Consider the following 18,945-nt stretch of genomic DNA (forward strand, 5'->3'; position numbering starts at 1 on the left):
GTTTATATGTGTGATTTTCATGTTGTTGGTAAGAAAGATCTTGTGAGGCAAAGTTGTGAATTTTACGTTATCGACTAATGCCTGCTCCCTTTTGAAGGTACCCGGATAATGACATCATCTGCTGATCCGAAAACCCTGCCATTTTGCAACAGTGGCGTTGGAGAAAATATAGGGTTCTTTCAGCATTTCCATTCATAACTCCAACATGTAAGTATGGATCACTTTAAATAAGTACTCGTCAACCTGATGTTGATATTTGTTAAGTCGAGAAAATACTTTATGAGTAGAAATTAGACGCCGAGTCCGTCGTTGCAACCGAATGTCAGTCGATCATCGATCAAAATATTGTCAACACGACGAAAAGATTTATATCTTCCATTTGATTTGCCTGCATTTTAAAAGTGACATTGCCATGGTAGTTGAATATTTGTCCGTCAGATATCCCAGCTCATAGTTCAGACCGTTAGTCGAATTGTCAGTTATTTTGTCATGTCACGAAAACCACATATATCTACTATTATTAAATGCAGGAAGTGAGGGTCGTGTATAATGAAATGGCGAATTTATCGACTTTTTTCAACAGCCAATATATCGTTTTGCAATGGTTTCATGTTGAACAAAGTTTCTTTCTGAAAGAAATGACCCACTTTTCAAGTAACCCATTCAGTCTACAAGTGGATTGCATGATGACCCTATGCATGTGATGCATGCATGTATGATTCATTGTGTAAATAAATACAATCAGTTTATTAAAAGTTTATGCAAGGTCACTGTGTTGTTGGCCTTGGAAAAAAGTGATACACAGTGGGAGAGTGAGAGCTCCACTTCCTAGTGCCTGGCTCCCAGTCATTTTAGAACTGATGGACTTGTGGCACAGTGGAAGAAATATTGTATAATGAAAGTATAAGTTGCTCCTGAAGTATGACAATTTTGTTTTCTTTCTTTCTTTATACTCATATGTAACTGTGTTTTATTTATGTATATATAAATGAAACTAAATGTGCCGAAGTATTTGTGTCGAACATATTCACAAATACTGGTGGAATCATTATATATTTATATTGCATACATACTGGTACCGTACATATGAAGCCATTTTCACACCAACTGCAGGAAGGTCCTGTGAGTATTCTCAATTGTTTCTAAAATGAGATTGTCATTGGCTCCAAAGGTTGTACTTGTAGAACTCCCATGTGGCATTTTCACCCATGATAGTGTGAGACAGTCAGAGTTTTAAAAGGGTGATTTTTCATTATCAACTCTATGTCAACTCTATTAACTTAAACTGTGAATGAAGGTGAACAATGCCAAATGGTTTGAAGCTCGCCCAAATTTATAACATTTTTGTTTGTTAAAAGCTCTCTTAAATATATGGGAAGAGACTAGTCAAAAGGCATGATATTGAAGAGTTAATCAATTTATCATCCCACATTAGGAAGCAAAATATCCTTCTTTATATATATATTGTCCAGTTTGTTTTTTCTCCCTTTGGTGTACACCATAGTCACCTACGAATTACGAACTTGGTTGTTAAGTTTAATTTCTTTAAATACACTGTAGAAAGTAAAACTAGATCAGATGGAAATTAATTAATGGCAGATAAATATAGTTTATGCCAATAAGATTATTTTTGATGGAAACTGAAAATAATTAACTTGGAAATTCAAAGTATCAAATGCATGAAAATAAGGTGTCTGAAATTTGAGAGTCATACTTGTGTGGAAATGCTATTGATTGATCAGAGGCTATAAGACGCATTGCAAGGCAGCTCTTGATCAATAATTTATGTTAATGAGGTCAATTTGATACCAGAGTTAGAATATTGATTGAAGAAAGTGGTGTCATGCAGTTTAGCTGATCTATTCAGAATGGGAGAGATGCAGCATTCAATTTCAGACATAAAAAATGCTTTAATAGCTTTGATATAAGGGCTTCCCTGGTATTGAACTCAGGAAAATTGGATTTATGGTTAATGTGCTGTCTATTATTGAAAAAAAGGCTTTGCACTGACATGTACCAACCATATTGTAAGTGTGAAAATCGAGCAGGAAGTGAAGCAGGTTGTTTGAAGCACACCATCCTAAGAAAGGGCTTTTTTTGACATTGCAAAAATTTTAATTTTGATTAAGAAGTTATCATAAGGCAAAAAAGCTGTGTATTTGATATATGCATTTACCCATAACTTTGAGACCACACGGGGAGCTCATGTTGACAAGAGTTTTCAAAGTAAAAGGAAAGTTAACTAATGCATTTAATAAAAATGATTGATTGACTAAATAAATAAATAAAGTGATATCATACAATTTGAATTTTGGAAAAATAAGACTGTTGTAACTGACTTTTTGGCAATAAAGGGAATTGATAAGGCAACAAAAAGGGTTTTGGATGGAGTAATTTACAGAAAGAAATTGACATACAAGTGTTGAATGTTAATATTACAGTGTTCAGTATAATGTTGATGATTTCATTGCATGCAACCACAGGGCTGCACCAAACCCTGAGACACCAGGTGGCCCTCCGTAAGTCCTCAGGCCAAGACAGGCCTGTCCAGTGTTTTTCTGCTTACTTGTTTCAATATTTTTTCTGAACTTTAGTTTTGACTTTGGTCAGCAGTGAACATTTTTCTGTAGAGGTCTGATTTCTTAATTATTTTTTAATTTGGTATAAAATAATCCATTTATTTCTGTTTGTGTGTGCAAATATTATTTATTATTGATCATTGATTGTTATTGACTTTTAAGCAATTCCAGAAAGTTCTTCACAATATTTCGTGATATATTTGAGAAAAATTAAATTAACATTTTTGAAAGCAATCTTGTGTGTTAAAGTTGTGTTCATATTAAAAAGATTGAATTATTATAATTTACAGTTTGATTTTTGTTATTACTATAGTTATCACAGAAATATTGCTTCCCGTATGTTTTAGTTTTATACTTTCTTTCATAAATATTTGCAATAATGGCAGTTACTTAGGAAAGGTTATGGCCGTGTGCACATTAAGTGTTTATTTACTTTTTTCCATGATTTCTATGGTTTGTAAATAAACTTTGTAGTACTGCACTTTTTATTGTATATAGTATATTTCATAATTAAGTGAATATTTGAAATATTCTTAAAATGTCAAATGGTAAAATGCACATTATTAAAGTATGAAGCATCACTAAATTAATTTATAATTTAAAGTGCAAAAAATCTAAATTTTCAAAGCTATATTAATGCCTTAATAGTTATATTTGTGTTTAGCAGAATGCTGTTGTTTCCTCTTCTCAAATTTTGTGTTTATGGATCTGTATAACTAAAGGAACTGCACAACCCAGATATCTGTTTGACCTATTTACATGACCTTGATCCATTGTATGTTTTATGTATAAATATTGACCACTAGTGGGTCAGGGTAAGTATCATGACCTACACACTATATTGTTTGGCCTTGACCTTTCTGTGACCCTGACCTTTGGTAACCTTGACCTTTTTGTGTTATGTAGGTCAGCAGCTGGTGGGCCAGGGGGACCTCCGGGACCTGCACAGCCCAGCAAGAAATTACAGCAAACACAGGCTCAGGTTGATGAGGTAAGTGGATTTCAAAGTGGCTCTGTGACTGACTATTGATGTGCTCAGTGAGAGGAGCACTGTCATAATTCAATCACACAAAAGATTCAAGTACTTGACTGTAAATTGTAGAGAGTCTATAACATAATGTACTGTGGTGTAAAAATTGAAAATCCACTGTACGTATTTGCAATACATAGAGGTAATTTTTTTTGGCTTGTTTTTATAGAGAAATGTTGCCGATTAAATTTCCATTATAGTTGATGTATGTATGAAATTGTATGATCGTAACTGGAGATTGTTTTCAGGTAATGGCAAGGACCAGGAAAGCAGATATATTTCTTCCCCTGCTTGCTGGTATAGCTAATAAATTAACCATATGAAGTATATTTCTCCAATGGTACAGTACCATACTGATGAAGAGAAGTGGCTGACAACAAGCCCTTTCATACTCCTTTTGCCTTGACTTTATATAATATTTTTATTGTCAGTATTACATTGACTTTCTCATTGTTTTAAGGTAACGACGTCATCTTTCTTGAAAAATGTTTTATCCGATAATGCAGCCGGACTCTGTATACCCCCCACCCTCACTTGATACCTCTTGTAACCCCACCTCTAAGATACCACAACAAGGGGATTTTCTTAATTACAAAGAAAAAAAGATTAAATGTGTGGGGTGATTTGTTCGGAGTGATTCAATGTCAACCGTATGAATGCCAGATCTGCAAAATAATGCCTTAAATTTGTAATAAACATGACAAAATTTCACATTGTTTAATTTGGAGACATTGTTCCATTGATGATACATTTGGATTCAGTTATGATCCTGTCATGGAACTCTCCCCTCACCCCCACAAATGTTAGCTTTTAAATGTCTTGTATCTGTAGCCAGGGCCGTAGCCTCAGGGGGGGCAGCTGCCCCCCCTGGGATTTGAGGCGCAAATATGGCAAAATGGCAAAATGAACCCACAATTTTTGACTTCTGATTGAGCAATAAATAACAGTTAAAATGCACTAGAATGCAGTATTATACATACAGTTTTTTAAAAATTTTCCACACCCACCCCACCCCCTCGGGGGCTTTGCCCCCTCGTGTCCGCTTACTGCCCCCCCTGGCATTTTGCTCAGGCTACGGCCCTGGTAGCTATAATGTTAGGAAACCTGTGCCCTAGTATTTGAGCGCGCCAACGTAACTTTTCCCATGTATTCTCAGGTAGTTGATATCATGCGAGTAAACGTGGAGAAAGTATTGGAGCGTGACCAGAAATTGTCCGAACTTGACGGGCGTGCAGGTAACGGAACAATGATCGTCGTCTTCATCGTCACCCTTGGGCCTTGGCAGCCATTTTGATTGGCCAATCGATGGTTATTTTTTGTCAACTTGAAACTTTTCTGTTTAGGCAAACTAAACTGATTGAAAAGCTGGGCATGACTGATTATTATCAGCATCATTGTTAATGTGAATGTTGTATTTTTTGCTATTTGATCATGCATGTGCTGATTTATTTGTTGTATTGTTTATGTTCCGTACAGGATATTTACACTGTGGACTCCATTATCTTTCAGCATCATGCTTTTCTTCAGTATCGGTGATGGGGAATTGTTCAAGTGTCAAGGAGCTGCAGTCTGAAAAAACTCCTCATAAAAATATCTCGCAGTTTCTCAAAAGTCAATTTCTCACAATGGATGACTATCAAAATTTATGAGACTGGTACAAAATTTCGAAAAATTACCTTTAAAGAAGGTAGCCCTTTGACACTTGACAAGAAGGTAAACCATTGGTATCTCATTTCATTATTCAGTTTCTCATTTGTTGTTCTCATCTTTTTCTTCTCATCATCCGTACCTAGGTTGTGGAGATTATGCGGGTCAATGTGGAAAAAGTTTTAGAGCGCGATCAAAAGTTAACGCAGTTAGATGAGCGAGCAGGTAATACGAGTGGACTGCTGGTCTGGCTCTCTTTTGTTGAAGGGAGAGCATTTGTAGATCTTGACCATCGCCTTTGCATTCATCTCTCTTTTCTTTTTTTATGCATCTTTTTTTCCTTTCTTACAGTTTCATATGTTTGGACGGGCAAATTCAAACTGTTCAAGCACATTCGCAGTGATGTAGTTAAAACGCATTGCTCCTCAAAACATACTTTCATTATTTTCTGATATGTTTTACATCATTCACTTTTTTTATTTAGCCTTTTTCATCACATTTGAAACACTTATTTTTCCTAGCCTGTGAAGTGAAACAATTTTATACAAAACCATATCTGCTGAACACCGATTTCAAATCATTATCATATTCATCATCATGACATTTGTCCTTCACCTTATGCAAGTGACCTTGACCTTGTGCACTTGACTCTGATTTGTGATTGGTTTATTTGTGGTTACAGAGAAGCCACCTGGTGATGCAGATCAAGAATCAGTTCTTTTTTCTCTTGTTTGATATTGAGTTGATAACTTTTTTTCGGTTTTTATGTTGCATTTCTTTCTTTATTGTTTTGTCTATCTTTTCTTAGGTTGTAGATATTATGCGCGTTAATGTGGAAAAAGTTTTAGAACGTGATCAAAAGTTGTCACAGTTAGACGAACGAGCAGGTAAATCTAACTTAAGGCTTCCTTTGAGCTTTCATTGTGTTTTGATACTGTGTTTACACAAAAAAGTATTTGGTCTTGTATTTTTAATCTATTTTTGAAAAATCTAGACTAGAATTGTCATTGACATGATTATTACATGAATCTCACAATCAAATTTTACTTGCTTAGAACCTAGTTTGTACCTAAAATAGACCAATTGTGTGAACGCAAAATTTATCTTCTTAATGTTGCTCGTAATTTTATGCTTGAAAGTTTAACATTTAAGATGACAGTAAATGTTGTTTTTTTCGTCTTGTAATTATTAAAACTTACATAAGATACATTCTCTTTTAAATTTTATTTTATTATATTGTAATTCAGTCTTAAAGATTTAAGTGATTTAAATATTAGAATTTCTGTTATAAAGATGTTACCCTTTATGAATAACTGATGATTACTAATAGCTTTTAGATTAATATCTTTTACATTACTTGAATAAAGCAGAATTGATTAACTGTTTGAATTGCACTGTTAAACCCTGTATTTAAAAAGCACTGCATAGCCTTTGCAAATGATGAGTTAATCTGCTTCTTTTGGAAGACCACAGTTTAATGATGATGTCAATTAAACAAAAAAAAAAAAAGGAAAAAAAAAGGAAATGAATAGAATTTGTTTGTTTTGCTTCAATTTAATGAAGCGTAACTTTTGGCATGTCATGCATATTCCATAGACTTTAAAATCCTAAATGCGCCCTTATAGAAATGGTCATGGCATAGTCCCCTGTACATTATATTGCCATTTGGTCGTTTAAAAGTATGTATTAGTTATCATCTATATGTAGGCTGAAGTAAATATCTTCTATTGGAGTTGCTGACTTTTGACCAAGACACTGCTGCTCACGACTCGTATTTGACAAACTCTTGAATATACCATCTCTTAATGATGATGATGACTGGTCGGTCCAATGTAGACATTGGTTTCAGAAAAATAAACAGAAATTACTCTACCGTAGGTCACCCAAGTGATGACCTCGGTGTTGTGTAAATATTCTCACTGAACCTCTGTGAAGAAATAATATAGAAAACTATTTGTTTCAAAGTTTGTGTCAATACCCGATTTGAGGACGAAATTGGAAATGTGCAGTGTGGAAATGATGATTTACTTGAGCCTATATCTCTGAATACACCAACAGCTTACCAATGCTATACTCATAAATAATATACCATTTAGAGCAGAAAGTTTCCAGTTGAAGCACACTTCAATGTTGCCTTAGGAATTTTATATATTATGTATATTATATATTGCACTGTATGTTGTTGGGTTATCTTCCATTTGTATACTATGGTATTGGCACTATGCATTGTTTTTTTTTAATTTCAAATTGATTCTTAAATTCTACAAAAAGCATAGGATTTGAAAATGACAATTTTCTGATGATGGTTCCACACATGAAAATATCAGATTGGTGTTTCTAAAAAAATGGAGCAACCAAATCTCTGCAAATTCAATCGTTTTGTGGCTTCTTACTGCAGTAACTGTTGTATATGCTATGGTTTGGGCTCTAGCATGCAATGGGGCAGAATTTTTATTGTACGGGTACTGTTACAGTAGCCACACTGACATATAGAAAATGGAGAAGTCGCATGGAAACTTTCTGCTTTGAAAAATTCATTATTAAAAACAGAAAAATAAATGATCAGATGGGTCAACCTCTGCGAAAATTTGTTTCATTTAAAGTTCACTTACGGTTCTCAATCTATTCTAGAGCATTTGGTGTATTTTTTTACAGTTCTAATGTCGTTCTGTAACGAATTAAACAGTTCGAGAACTGTTTTTGGGAAGTCCTTCAGAATGTCCTAGAACAGATTCAGAATATTTTTTCAACAAAAAAAAAAAAAACAAAAAAACATTACATTCTTGGACAGATTGAGAACTGTAGGTAAGTGAGCGTTAAACGAGACCAATTTTTGCAGGGGTCAAAATGCTGCTAATGATCTAATTGCATTGCACTCTCCCTCCTACCTTCTCAGATGCACTGCAGGCAGGAGCATCCCAGTTTGAGGCTAGCGCTGGCAAACTTAAAAACAAGTATTGGTGGAAGAACTGCAAGGTAGACAGAGCTGCTACCTATATATCTGGTTGCTTCTATATATAGATAGCTACTGCCATTTTTACTGTTGGTTGCTTCTTGTAAGCTGCTGCCACCTACAGTTGGTTGCTGCTTCTTAGCTAGAGGCAGCTGCTGCCACCTACAGTTGGTGGTTGCTTTTTGGAGGGCTTCCTCTGTCTCCGGCTTTCACTTAGTTTTGCCTTTACTTTGGTTTCTAACAATGATAATGTCTGCTTCCAAGGTGAATATGTATTAAAGAAATTTTAGGAGAAAAACAGATAATAGATACAAAAATATTCTTTCTTTTGGTGAAATCTTTCCATACATGTGTTTTGGAAATGAAACGATGATCCTTTTGATAGACTGGAAGCAGATGGTGCCTTCTTATTTGACTTAAGTTTCAGGCTTGTGCAAATTTCAGTCTCTGCTTCAGTGCATGTTATTTTAGTTCCCTTCTTACTCTGTTGTGTGTGCCCAAATAATTTGAATTTTATTTTAGGTTATTTTTGTGTATATGTGGAACAGTTTAGTACAATGGCATTGCATTTTATAGTGTTCAAGGGGAAACATAGACATAAAGAAAAAAATAAGACTTAAAAATATGATTAACCAAAAAATTGCTTCATGGTACTTGAAAAGAAATATGCCTTGTGCTGCTATGTGAAAGAGAGGTATATTGGTGTGGTAATATGGCAAAAATGACGGATTATACTTATTAGTGGGTGTTTTAGGTGATCAAAAGTTTAAGGAAACTGTTCTGTCCTCTATTTGCAATTTCCCTGTGAACACATAATGCATTGTACCATACTGCTGGACTGCAGCGACATACAAGGTTTGGCCTCTCCTTCTGTGTAAAAACCATTTAGTTCATTACCTGTTCATTTATTTTTTTCCTTTTTAATAGAACAACTTCAAGTGGGTGCCCAACAGTTTGAGAGCAGCGCTGGCCGCTTGAAGCGAAAATATTGGTGGCAAAACTGCAAGGTTCAATATTTGAAGTTGCTTTCTTTTTTTCTTTCATCTTTTCTTTCTTTCTTTGTCCTTAATTTAGAGCAGCTTAACGTAGCATTACAACAACATTGTATCAGGTTTATGTAGTCTGTGGCTGAGGGCATGGTTGTTATTCTCAAACTCCTAATGCAGCTTTAATTTGGAACATTTTATTGTTTCATGGAACTCTTAAACCTATTGCCAAGTCACTTATACAGATCTAGAGCTCTTGGGGGGTTGAACACACTTGTTGTAATGGTATTCTAAGCCAAGCTCTCCATGTCTGTTTGGCATATATATCTGGGTTGCAAAAAAAGTTGTGAAATGCAAATATTTACATGTAATATTACTGAAGAGCAATACCTCTAGCAGATTCAGGTTAAAATCATTGAATTTGTTTTCCATTCACTGTTAAGAAGAAATTGTGCGGATCGTTTTGAAGTTATGAAAAATTTGCCATATTGAGCCTTGTTTGTGTTTCTCACCTTTTGGAAAGTGTGGTAGCTGAATCTGCCATTTTCTCAGAATTTGTTGCTCATTGGAATGTAAACTTGCATTTGTATTTCAACTGTCTTCTTTTCTGTTAGTTGTTCATCATAAAAAGCTGAGAAGTCATTGCAGCAGCAGTATCTGTATGAGGTTCTTACAAACTTAATTCTCTCCACAGAAAATTGAAATTAGCATTTAGTTTGAATATTCTGAGAACATTGATAAAATACCTTGAAAATATCTTAAAATTTCAGATAACTGGAGACTTTGTGTGACAATTATTCACAAATTTCAAAAAGCATGTATGCCTAATCTCCCCCCCCCCCCCCCCCTCCAGACTTTAGGTTTTAGTTATTTAAATGAAAAAAATCACAGATTCTCAGAAGACTTTTAAGTGTTTCTCCCAGGAATTATTTTAGGACCTGCTGCTTCTTGTGATCACCTTTTTATGATGGGCCATTTTGATATATATATATATATATATATATATATATAATTTTGAATAAAGGTGGGGTGGTTATTATTTAATGAATTTAATGATCTTGGGATATCCTCATATGAAGAAGGCTGAATTGGCTGTCTTTTAAAATAAAATTACATTTGATTTGTGTTAATTTTTTATATAGCCTGTAAATTAATGCATAGAAATGTACATATTTATGTTTTCATAACTGTTGTTGAGATTGCAAATCAAACCATTCTGGCCAATATCTTTTATTGATTAGATACAGGTGTATAAATGAAGATTTTAAATCGTAATTTGATCTATTTGTTCCTAGATGATGATAATGATGGGTGGCGTAATAGCTGTAATTGTAATCATTATTATTGGTAAGACAGGCTTAAATGTTGCCTGCCTGGGCTTAAATAGGCCCTAGCCAGGCATAAATGTGCACTGTACGTTCCTCAATGTGCCTCTGTAGTTACTTCCAAGCCAAACTGGTCTTATATGTGCTCTAACCAGTGTTAAATGTCATTTGTGCCCCCTCCCCCTCAGAGTATGATAATGATGGGAGTTGTGATAGCTGTTGTGGTTATCATAGTGGGCGGTAAGTTCCAGTCACAAGTACGATCTGATTTTTAGTCACAGATTAACTTGTGAATGTGTGTGTATGTGTGTGTGCAATTTTGTAGATGTTTTTTCTGTTGGATCTTTTTTAAAAGTTCAGTGTCATTTAAAAGCAATTTCTGTCTGTACCTGAATAGTTAAGAGGACATAGACTGAGATGAAAGAAGACAGGTTTTAGAATTACATAGTATTTATTTAGGCAAACTAGTCTTGAGGGTGGGCACGTCCAGTATATTTGTGGTTCGTCATTGAACAAAAGCCATTGGGATAGCAATTTGAAGTTTGCTATTTTTTTTCCAAAAATGTTGACACTGAACCAAGATGCAACAGTTTGTGTTTTATTCCCCATTTCAAGGTCTAAAATTTTCAAAATTGGAACGGTTTGAAGATGTGACCACAAACTAAAAAAAAAAAAAAAAAAAAAATCAGCCTTGAATTGGGGACCATGGAGAGATTTTGAGGGGGAAGGAAGGGAGGGGGGGTAAGCACTGTACATTGCACAGTTCATAACAAATTTATATCATCAGCTCTCCACTGTATATGTATGTGTGTTATTGTTGTGTCTCTGATTATAGCACTCTTTGATTTGTAGCCATTTGATTCTTTGTTTCATTTCTTTTTACCACTTTCTTTCAGATGTGGTTAATAATTATAGGTGTTGCAGTGGTTATAATTATTATTATTGTTGGTAAGTCATTAGTTTCAGTTCATATTTATGTTTTGATATTTCATGAGTTGTTGAAGAAGCCATCTCTAATGGAATGGGTTGAGATTTTCCCACCTATTGGCAGATTTCTGATTTTTGGAAGCCAAAAATATAATTTTGATATCAATGGAGATCTGCAATAAAAACTAGGCGGAGGAGGGGGGTGCAGTATATCTGCTCAGAGCAGATTTGTATTAAAACATTAGTGCTGCATTCTCAGTAATCCCCCTCCCCTCCCCAAGCCAAATTTAAGACATGAGATGGATTCTTTCTTTCTTTTGCTATACTTTTATATTGTTAACTGTACATGACATGTTTGTCTTTGATGTAGTGTAAATTTTATCAGCAAGGGTGAGTATTAGATAGTTAAACACTGGCGTGCATGGTGAAATACTTTTGCGTATTCAGATCATATCTAACTTAAACTGTTGGTAGTTAAGCTGACATCACCATATAATCAGATGGGGACCATTTTGTTGTCTTATAGAATTAAACCCCATGATAAGGGATTTCCCTTGATGATGATGTCAGTTTTTCTGTTTAATTTAGGCCTGTTCTGAATGCGTCTTCAGATTGAGCTTTCTCAATTCAGACACCAAGCTGATTTTGGTAACAAAGAAAATTGTAAGATACCAGTAAATGAATTCAATTTATATCTTGGCAAATAAAAAATATGTCCAAAATTCAGAAATATGGATTGTGAATTATTTCTCTATACAAAGCAATCCCTTTTCAGATGGTGTGTCTGATTTAACAAAGCTTTGATAAAAGCATGATCATATAAATAAAAACATGCATTAATGTCTTTCAAAAGTTGTAAAAAATTAATATTTTTCAAAGTTATCAAAGTGCTTATTCAATAACTGTAGTAAAAGTGATACTGTTATCTAAATATAAAGCAATAAAGAATGATTTAGGTTGTTTAATAATTAAAAGTAATAGAAAAAAAAAAGATTAAAGTTGTTTGTGTTGTATTTTTAATGTGACCAACTTGGTCTGACCAATCCAACTGACACTGTCATAATGTACCAAGGGGGAGCATATATTTTAATAGAAGTGCATTATATTTATTTCATCTTTTCACTTCACTTCAAGACAACTTGATTTATGTAAATGTAATTATAATTAATTTGACATTATTTATTATATTTCTTTTCTATTGCGTAGTTTGGTTGTTTTCCCCACAGATTCCAGATGCAGTGCCTCATTTTTACAGTCACTCTGTTCATTGCATGCTTGCATTTTCTTTAGGGATCCAGCTCGGGATTTGAGCTGAATTATGGCTGCCAAATTAATACTGATAATTTTTTTATCACTGTGGTTATCAGAAAATTGTGATGGATGTTGTCTTTCTTCCCTTGTTTGATGATGTGGTTTTTGCATTTTTATTTTAAGTTTTTTGTATTTTTTGTCATTTTAGTGGCTTGCATTTCTGTTATATTAATCATATATGCTCTGCATGATCTCAGACTTATTCCAGATATATTGCATGATACTTAGTCATTTTCAGTTGCATCTTGTTATCTCGATGCATTTTGGTCATAACATCGGTTGATTTTAATGTAGGTTTATTTATTGATTTTATAATTTTTTTCCGCCATCACATTTCGGAGCTTATGCTAGTGTGTATAACTTTAATCAATAGATATTTATAGCATTGAAATCACTGTGATTGAGTTCACAAACCAAAACGCTAGCATGAGATCACAATTTAGGTCATTCACATGGAAAACAAACAGGTCAGATCAAGTCTGGATGTTGTCATGGTAACCAGGAGATCCACACTGCAACTGTTGACTTAGTGGACAATTGCAGTGTCTTTATCAAATAAGCTGGCAGCCAGATTGGCAAACTTCAGCTTGACTTACACTGATTTTATTTGTCCAAGTGCATGAACGACTTCTTTCCATGTTGCTATGGTTTATACCTTATGCTCTCCCTGTTGCCATGGTCACTACCCTATGCCCTCCTTGTTGTCATGGTTCATACACTATGCCCACCCTTTAGTTATGTTCCTCTTGTTATTGTCTGTCCTGTACCATTAAAATTATTTTCCTACCATGGGTAGTATTGTCATCTCAGCTGTTCCCTTTGCAAAGTCTTTTTTGTCTGGCTTATTGTCAGGACAAATATTGCCTTGTTGCCATGATAAATGCCTTAGAGTTTCCATACCTTTCAGATAGAATACACACATCCAACATTAAACTGGATTATTTTTTTTATGAACCTAAGGATTGAATTGAACTTCTTAAAGATAATGGATGGTTGGATTCCTTCTGAAAGAATTATTTTTTAGCCTGCTGCCAAGGCTGTATCCATTTTTGTATGCCAAGTTTGTAATATGTCATACCCCTTCTATAACATTACCTCAGTTTTCATTTCAGCAGGTATTTATGTCAGTCACTGAGCTGTATGATACCATTTCCCATTGCAGTCTACGTGTACACAAAATACATCAAGACAGATGATGCAGGAGCAGCAGCTGGGCCCTCAGTGGCCCCTGTGGGGCCTGCCACTGCCCCGGGGCCAACCAGCCCTGCAGCCATAGTCTCCCCCTCTGCAGGCCCCGTGAAAGATGCCGGAGGGGGCCAGTAGAGGAGCAGCTGATACAATTTGGAACATTGACGCCTCTTTCAGTATGATATTGACTAGTAATAATAGATGTTCTATCTAGGTTATAATCCACTGAATGGGTGCCTTTTGTTTTGTTTGCTCAGATTGATCAGATTAAGGTCTTTATTCTAATTTTGTCTATTTGTTTATTTAATCGTCTGAAATCTATATTGATCTGAATCTAGAAACTTTTAACTGGAAATATAACCAAAAAACCAACAGAAATGGGTCTTCTTGTCTTGGTAATCATTTTAAATACATGGCTTTAATGTTTGGTATCTGTTATCCTACTTTGGCTGTTACCCAAGGATGCGCCATTAGAATGTGTGTGTGTGATAAGTAATACTTCTAGCCTTCTAGGTAACAACCCCCAGACATAATGAATTCTCCAGAATTCCCTGAAAGTTCATCATATTCCCAAACATTATTTAATAGAAAACGAAGATGCTGCACAGATACCACAAGAAGGTGTATTCTATTTTGTTGTGTCAGTGATTCAAGTATTGATAGGTGTAATAACTGTAATCCTTGTTAAAATTATTTTTGTTGATGTAGTTGCAAGTAAATACCAAACATGTCATCTTGTCCATTGCCTCCTATAGTTTGCATGTTGATATTTGCCAGTCATTAATTTTAGTTTAGTCTCACTGCAGTTGTTTATGAACCACTTTGAAAGTCTTGTGTGGTATGCCTGACTACAGCGGTTAATAGATGGACCGGTGCCATTTTGTTAAAGTTTGTGTTGGAGATCTTTTGAAGTTTTCCACATTGGCAGATGACCTATTTAAGTTGGTAAAATGAAGACTTATTTCAGTTGGTGTAAGGAGGCTCCGTTTATCTTTGTTAATAAACCATCAGTCAAAGTTGACCAGTAGCTGAAAATTATTATCATTGGGGTGCTTTCTTCAAAGTGTTTTATTCATAGTTTCCAGAAGTTCAGGGATTCTGTTTCTCATTGTTTTTAGTCAAGTCTTACTCTTTGTGGCATTTACTTCTTGCATTTGTGAGGTGACTGTGTGATGTAAAATGATGTCGCCTTGGCATGCTCTGTGTGGAACCTGATATGTTTGTGAATTTTCCACAGTTCACTGCTTTTGCTTCCATTTTCATTGCTTATCAATTCAACAGTTTTCAAAATGTATTTGTGTTATATGAAACCATTCTTATATTTTCTTTCTTTTGTAGTACCCTCTTGTTTTGAGATATTTCACTATAATTTTCTGGAATAAATTTTTTTTTCAGTTTTTGGGTGCATTCTTTGTTCGTTCCATGGTATTTATCTGAGCCAGTTTTATGATTAATGACAATCGTATTTTTTCCTTTCTCTTTCAGTGTTTTGCTGTGTATTTTTACCTATATGATTGTTACAAGTTTCACTTATTTCATACTGCATCATTTTTTCTATTTGATCAAAGTCTGAGAATTGAACATTGTTTTGTACTTTGAATTAAATATATGGACATTGCTAGTCTTGGTACTTGACCAAAAGTTCATACTCGTCAAGGTTTAAAGGAAAATTGAAATTTAATAATTATATAATTGGAGAAAAAACAATGTTTAATTTCTACAGGCATTTTCCATTTTCTTTGTTCCATTTTAGATTAAGCACTACTGTGTCTACGATAAAAAATTGAAATACTATGAAATATGCCATCTATAAAATGAAGTTGTCTTGAAGTGAAAAGAGTATACAGAAAATCATAGTGCACAACTTATTAATGTAAAGAAATGACTTTAGCTCTGACATGAGATGTGTTTGTATCACTACCATCTTGTGAAGAAAGATGAGTCGAAACTCTTGTTTGATGTCCTTACTGACTAGATTAGTCATGAAACCTACATCCAAGGTGAAATATTTTAAGGCAATGGTGCTGACATCTATTATCATCAAGAGGGGGTGAGACCATGCAGTTGTTGCTGCCCCCTATTGTTCGTAATAGGTGCTGACACCTATTCGTTTGTAATAGGTGCTGACACCTGTTGTTTCTGACATTAACTTACATGGTGTTTTTTTCACACTTTTTTATAGTGTGGATAGTGACAAGCCTACCTAAAGATGGCAAAAGTTCTGGAGGCACCAATTCAACACGATCCGCTGTGGGCAGGCGATTATAAAGGAGCAAAATGGGAATGAAGTAGATGTAGATGCTAGCAGTATACTGGTTGTTTTGTTCAGGAAAAGCCTGTGTCATGTCTACATGTAAAGAGGTGACTGTACAGTTTGCTGGTTAAGCAACAATATGATATCAAATTCAAATTAAAGATTATGATATATACATATAATTGTGGTAAATCATTGTACATTGTATCATAATTGGCTGTAGCCAATAGGAATCCAAGGAGTTTTCATGTTGTATATTTATCTTCAAAAAGGGGTTTCAACAGCATCCAACAAAGTCTCCATTTTGAACAATTCAATTTGTTTGTTCTTATTTTTGAGAGTTGACTATATACAAAGTTACAGCATGTTGGATATATCTTAGCTCGTACAAGGAAAAACAGCAAAATGAAATTGACAGTATTTATTTATTTATTTATTTATAATTTTTTTTTTTTTTTTTGGGGGGGGGGCATTTTTTATCAAGCTAGTAACATGTCATATAGCACTTTCTAAATAAGAACTTATTAAGTTTTGTTTGGGATATGATGAAGTGTTATTCCTCGGTAACATTCCTGGATCTGTGACATCCATAACCCATGGAGTCTCCTCTTGCTAATGACATCCATCCTTATTTGGGACAAATAACACACCTAATGAGGACCTGGGAAAAATGAGTTACCTTAGACCTTATGCGCTTGACATCGCTAATCTCAATGGGTATTAAAGATGGTGTAAGGAGGGGGGGGGTTGTAGTCCTGTGGGACACAAGGGTTTGCCATTCCGCTATATTTGGGCAATGTGTCAAGTTATGCCTCTTCAGGATGCCACAGAAAAGGTTCATAGACATAGTCTAAACACAGTTCCCTACACTCTCAGTGATATCTGAATAGGGGAAAGGTCAAGCTAAGCAATAACTCCATTTTACCTGTACTTGTAGACGTATGTTGTGGCAACAGTTTTGAGTTGCAAGCTTCCAGATCCCACCTGGAGGTGATGATTAGTGATGTCAGTGCAAAAGATCTGGAGTAGTGGAATTTTCTCTTACTGAGACTTTGAGCAGTGTCTGTGGGTAAAATGTAAAGAAGTACTGTCCGATAATCTAAGATACTGATATAAAACATAAAGGGTACAGTTAGGTGTTATGTGTATGTGAGGGATATGGAACACTAGTTTCTCAAGATGTACCAGAAATTATCAGGTCAGACAAAAAAAAAGTTTTTTAAATCAGTTCACATCAGGTTAATCTTAAATACCCAAAGTTATTGCCACTGGCCTTGGGATGGATAATAAAATGGGAAGGGGAGGGGAGGGAGTTTGTAAAAAAAAGTAGAAGCAGACCCACTGAGAATGGGTTTTACCACCTATTATAGGAGGAGAGGGACTTGATCTGCCCTGATTTCATTGAAGTAAAATACATAAGACTGCTTGTGGTTGTCTCACTGCAAGCAAGGGCTTGATGGGTAAAATTGGGATTTAAATTCAATCTGATGTGAACAGTCCTATTTATAAGCTAATAAGGAAACATTCAGGAAAAACCTTGGGTAAAATCTTAAGTATTAAAAATCTGGTGACATATTTTAACCTTTAAGCTCGTATTATTATTTTTATTTCATTTCATTTATTTGTACAATTTGAACTTTGATTCTAGGTTATTCAAGAAGAATTTGGAATTTTGTTTCCTAGTTTATAACAGACCTGTATGAATAGAAAGAAAAAGTGTTTATGCTATATTATAACAGAGCAGTTCTGTAATATTGACTACTAGACATCTGTGGCTAGTGAGTTTACTTTTACTAAGTGTATTTTTAACTGCTGTACAATTTAGCCAATCCTGTGTTATTACTAGACATTTCATCAAAAGGCAGATGGATTATTTATCCAAATATTAATAATAGAAAAATAGTTACTTTGTCATTCAAAAGAAAGGTGTAAGCCTTTGGCACTAGTAGTAGAAAAAAATATCCTGCAAGCAGGTGGTGAATTTCCATGGTCTTTTTTTTTCTCAATTAATTTATTGTCTCAATGTTCAGATTCTACAGGAACTTGAGTTGACCCGTGTTTGGATTTTTGGAAGATGATACATATTGTAACTTGGTCAAAAGCAATGTGAAGTTGTTTCCAAGTCCAATATATCTCTGCAATGATCCGTTCACAAACGTGTGCAATCAGAAAATATTATGTCGCTGTACACAAAAGTTGATTTTGTAAATATGATATTGTTGATGTGTTTGTTTGTAGCCTTAGCTTGATGACATTTATGGTAATTACTCACAAGTTTCAAAAACCACACATTCCCACATTTTATCTTTTCTGATTATTTGGTCATCGTTCAATGTTTAATTTTTCAAAATTGAACCCATAACTTGTTCAGAACTTTGAATAATATTATTGTCACATCTCAGAAATATTGTTTCAAGAAATATTTGATTGTAATTATTCAAATTAGAAAAATCAGTGAGATGTCACGCAAAACATTGCTTTTGAAAATATGAATTGAATACAATCAAATTTTGTGAGTATTTACCATAATCATGTTGTCACTCTTAATTAATAATGTCTGGTCAAAGTTTACTTCAGGCTTAACATGTAAATTTCCGTGGATGTGAAGTGTATTGGTATTGTATTTATGTATTGTTAAAGGATTTAGAAATGCAGAAATAAAAGACCTTGTACAGCTAAAACTGTTTGTTTCGTTTTATTTGGAAATCACTTATTACTTAAATTTTCATTAAATAGCTAATATCT

At 34.5% G+C, this 18,945-nt stretch overlaps 2 protein-coding genes across 17 annotated transcripts in view; one reads left to right on the forward strand and one right to left on the reverse strand.

Annotated features, from left to right (window-relative positions):
- Window positions 1-18,945, reverse strand: part of LOC106155781 (uncharacterized) — a 197,920-nt gene that overhangs the window by 174,544 nt on the left and 4,431 nt on the right. The window lies entirely within an intron of this gene.
- On the forward strand, window positions 23-18,881 carry LOC106161525 (vesicle-associated membrane protein 3). Of its 16 annotated transcripts, none has more exons than XM_086995785.1 (8): window positions 99-207; window positions 2,484-2,519; window positions 3,486-3,570; window positions 5,403-5,481; window positions 8,153-8,232; window positions 10,491-10,542; window positions 13,921-14,122; window positions 16,129-18,881. In XM_086995785.1, coding segments are annotated over exons 1-7 (495 nt in total). In that variant the 5' UTR covers window positions 99-205; the 3' UTR covers window positions 14,082-14,122; window positions 16,129-18,881. The 16 variants fall into 16 exon arrangements, with proteins under 16 accessions (XP_013393959.1, XP_013393961.1, XP_013393957.1 ...); XM_086995784.1 differs by lacking the exon at window positions 5,403-5,481 and adding an exon at window positions 4,766-4,844 and having other exon boundaries at window positions 100-207; XM_086995783.1 differs by lacking the exons at window positions 5,403-5,481; window positions 10,491-10,542 and adding exons at window positions 4,766-4,844; window positions 10,709-10,760 and having other exon boundaries at window positions 100-207.

Source organism: Lingula anatina, chromosome 9 (genome assembly GCF_051362555.1).
Source record: "Lingula anatina isolate TDL-2025a chromosome 9, LinAna3.0, whole genome shotgun sequence".
Taxonomy (NCBI): Eukaryota; Metazoa; Brachiopoda; class Lingulata; order Lingulida; family Lingulidae; genus Lingula; species Lingula anatina.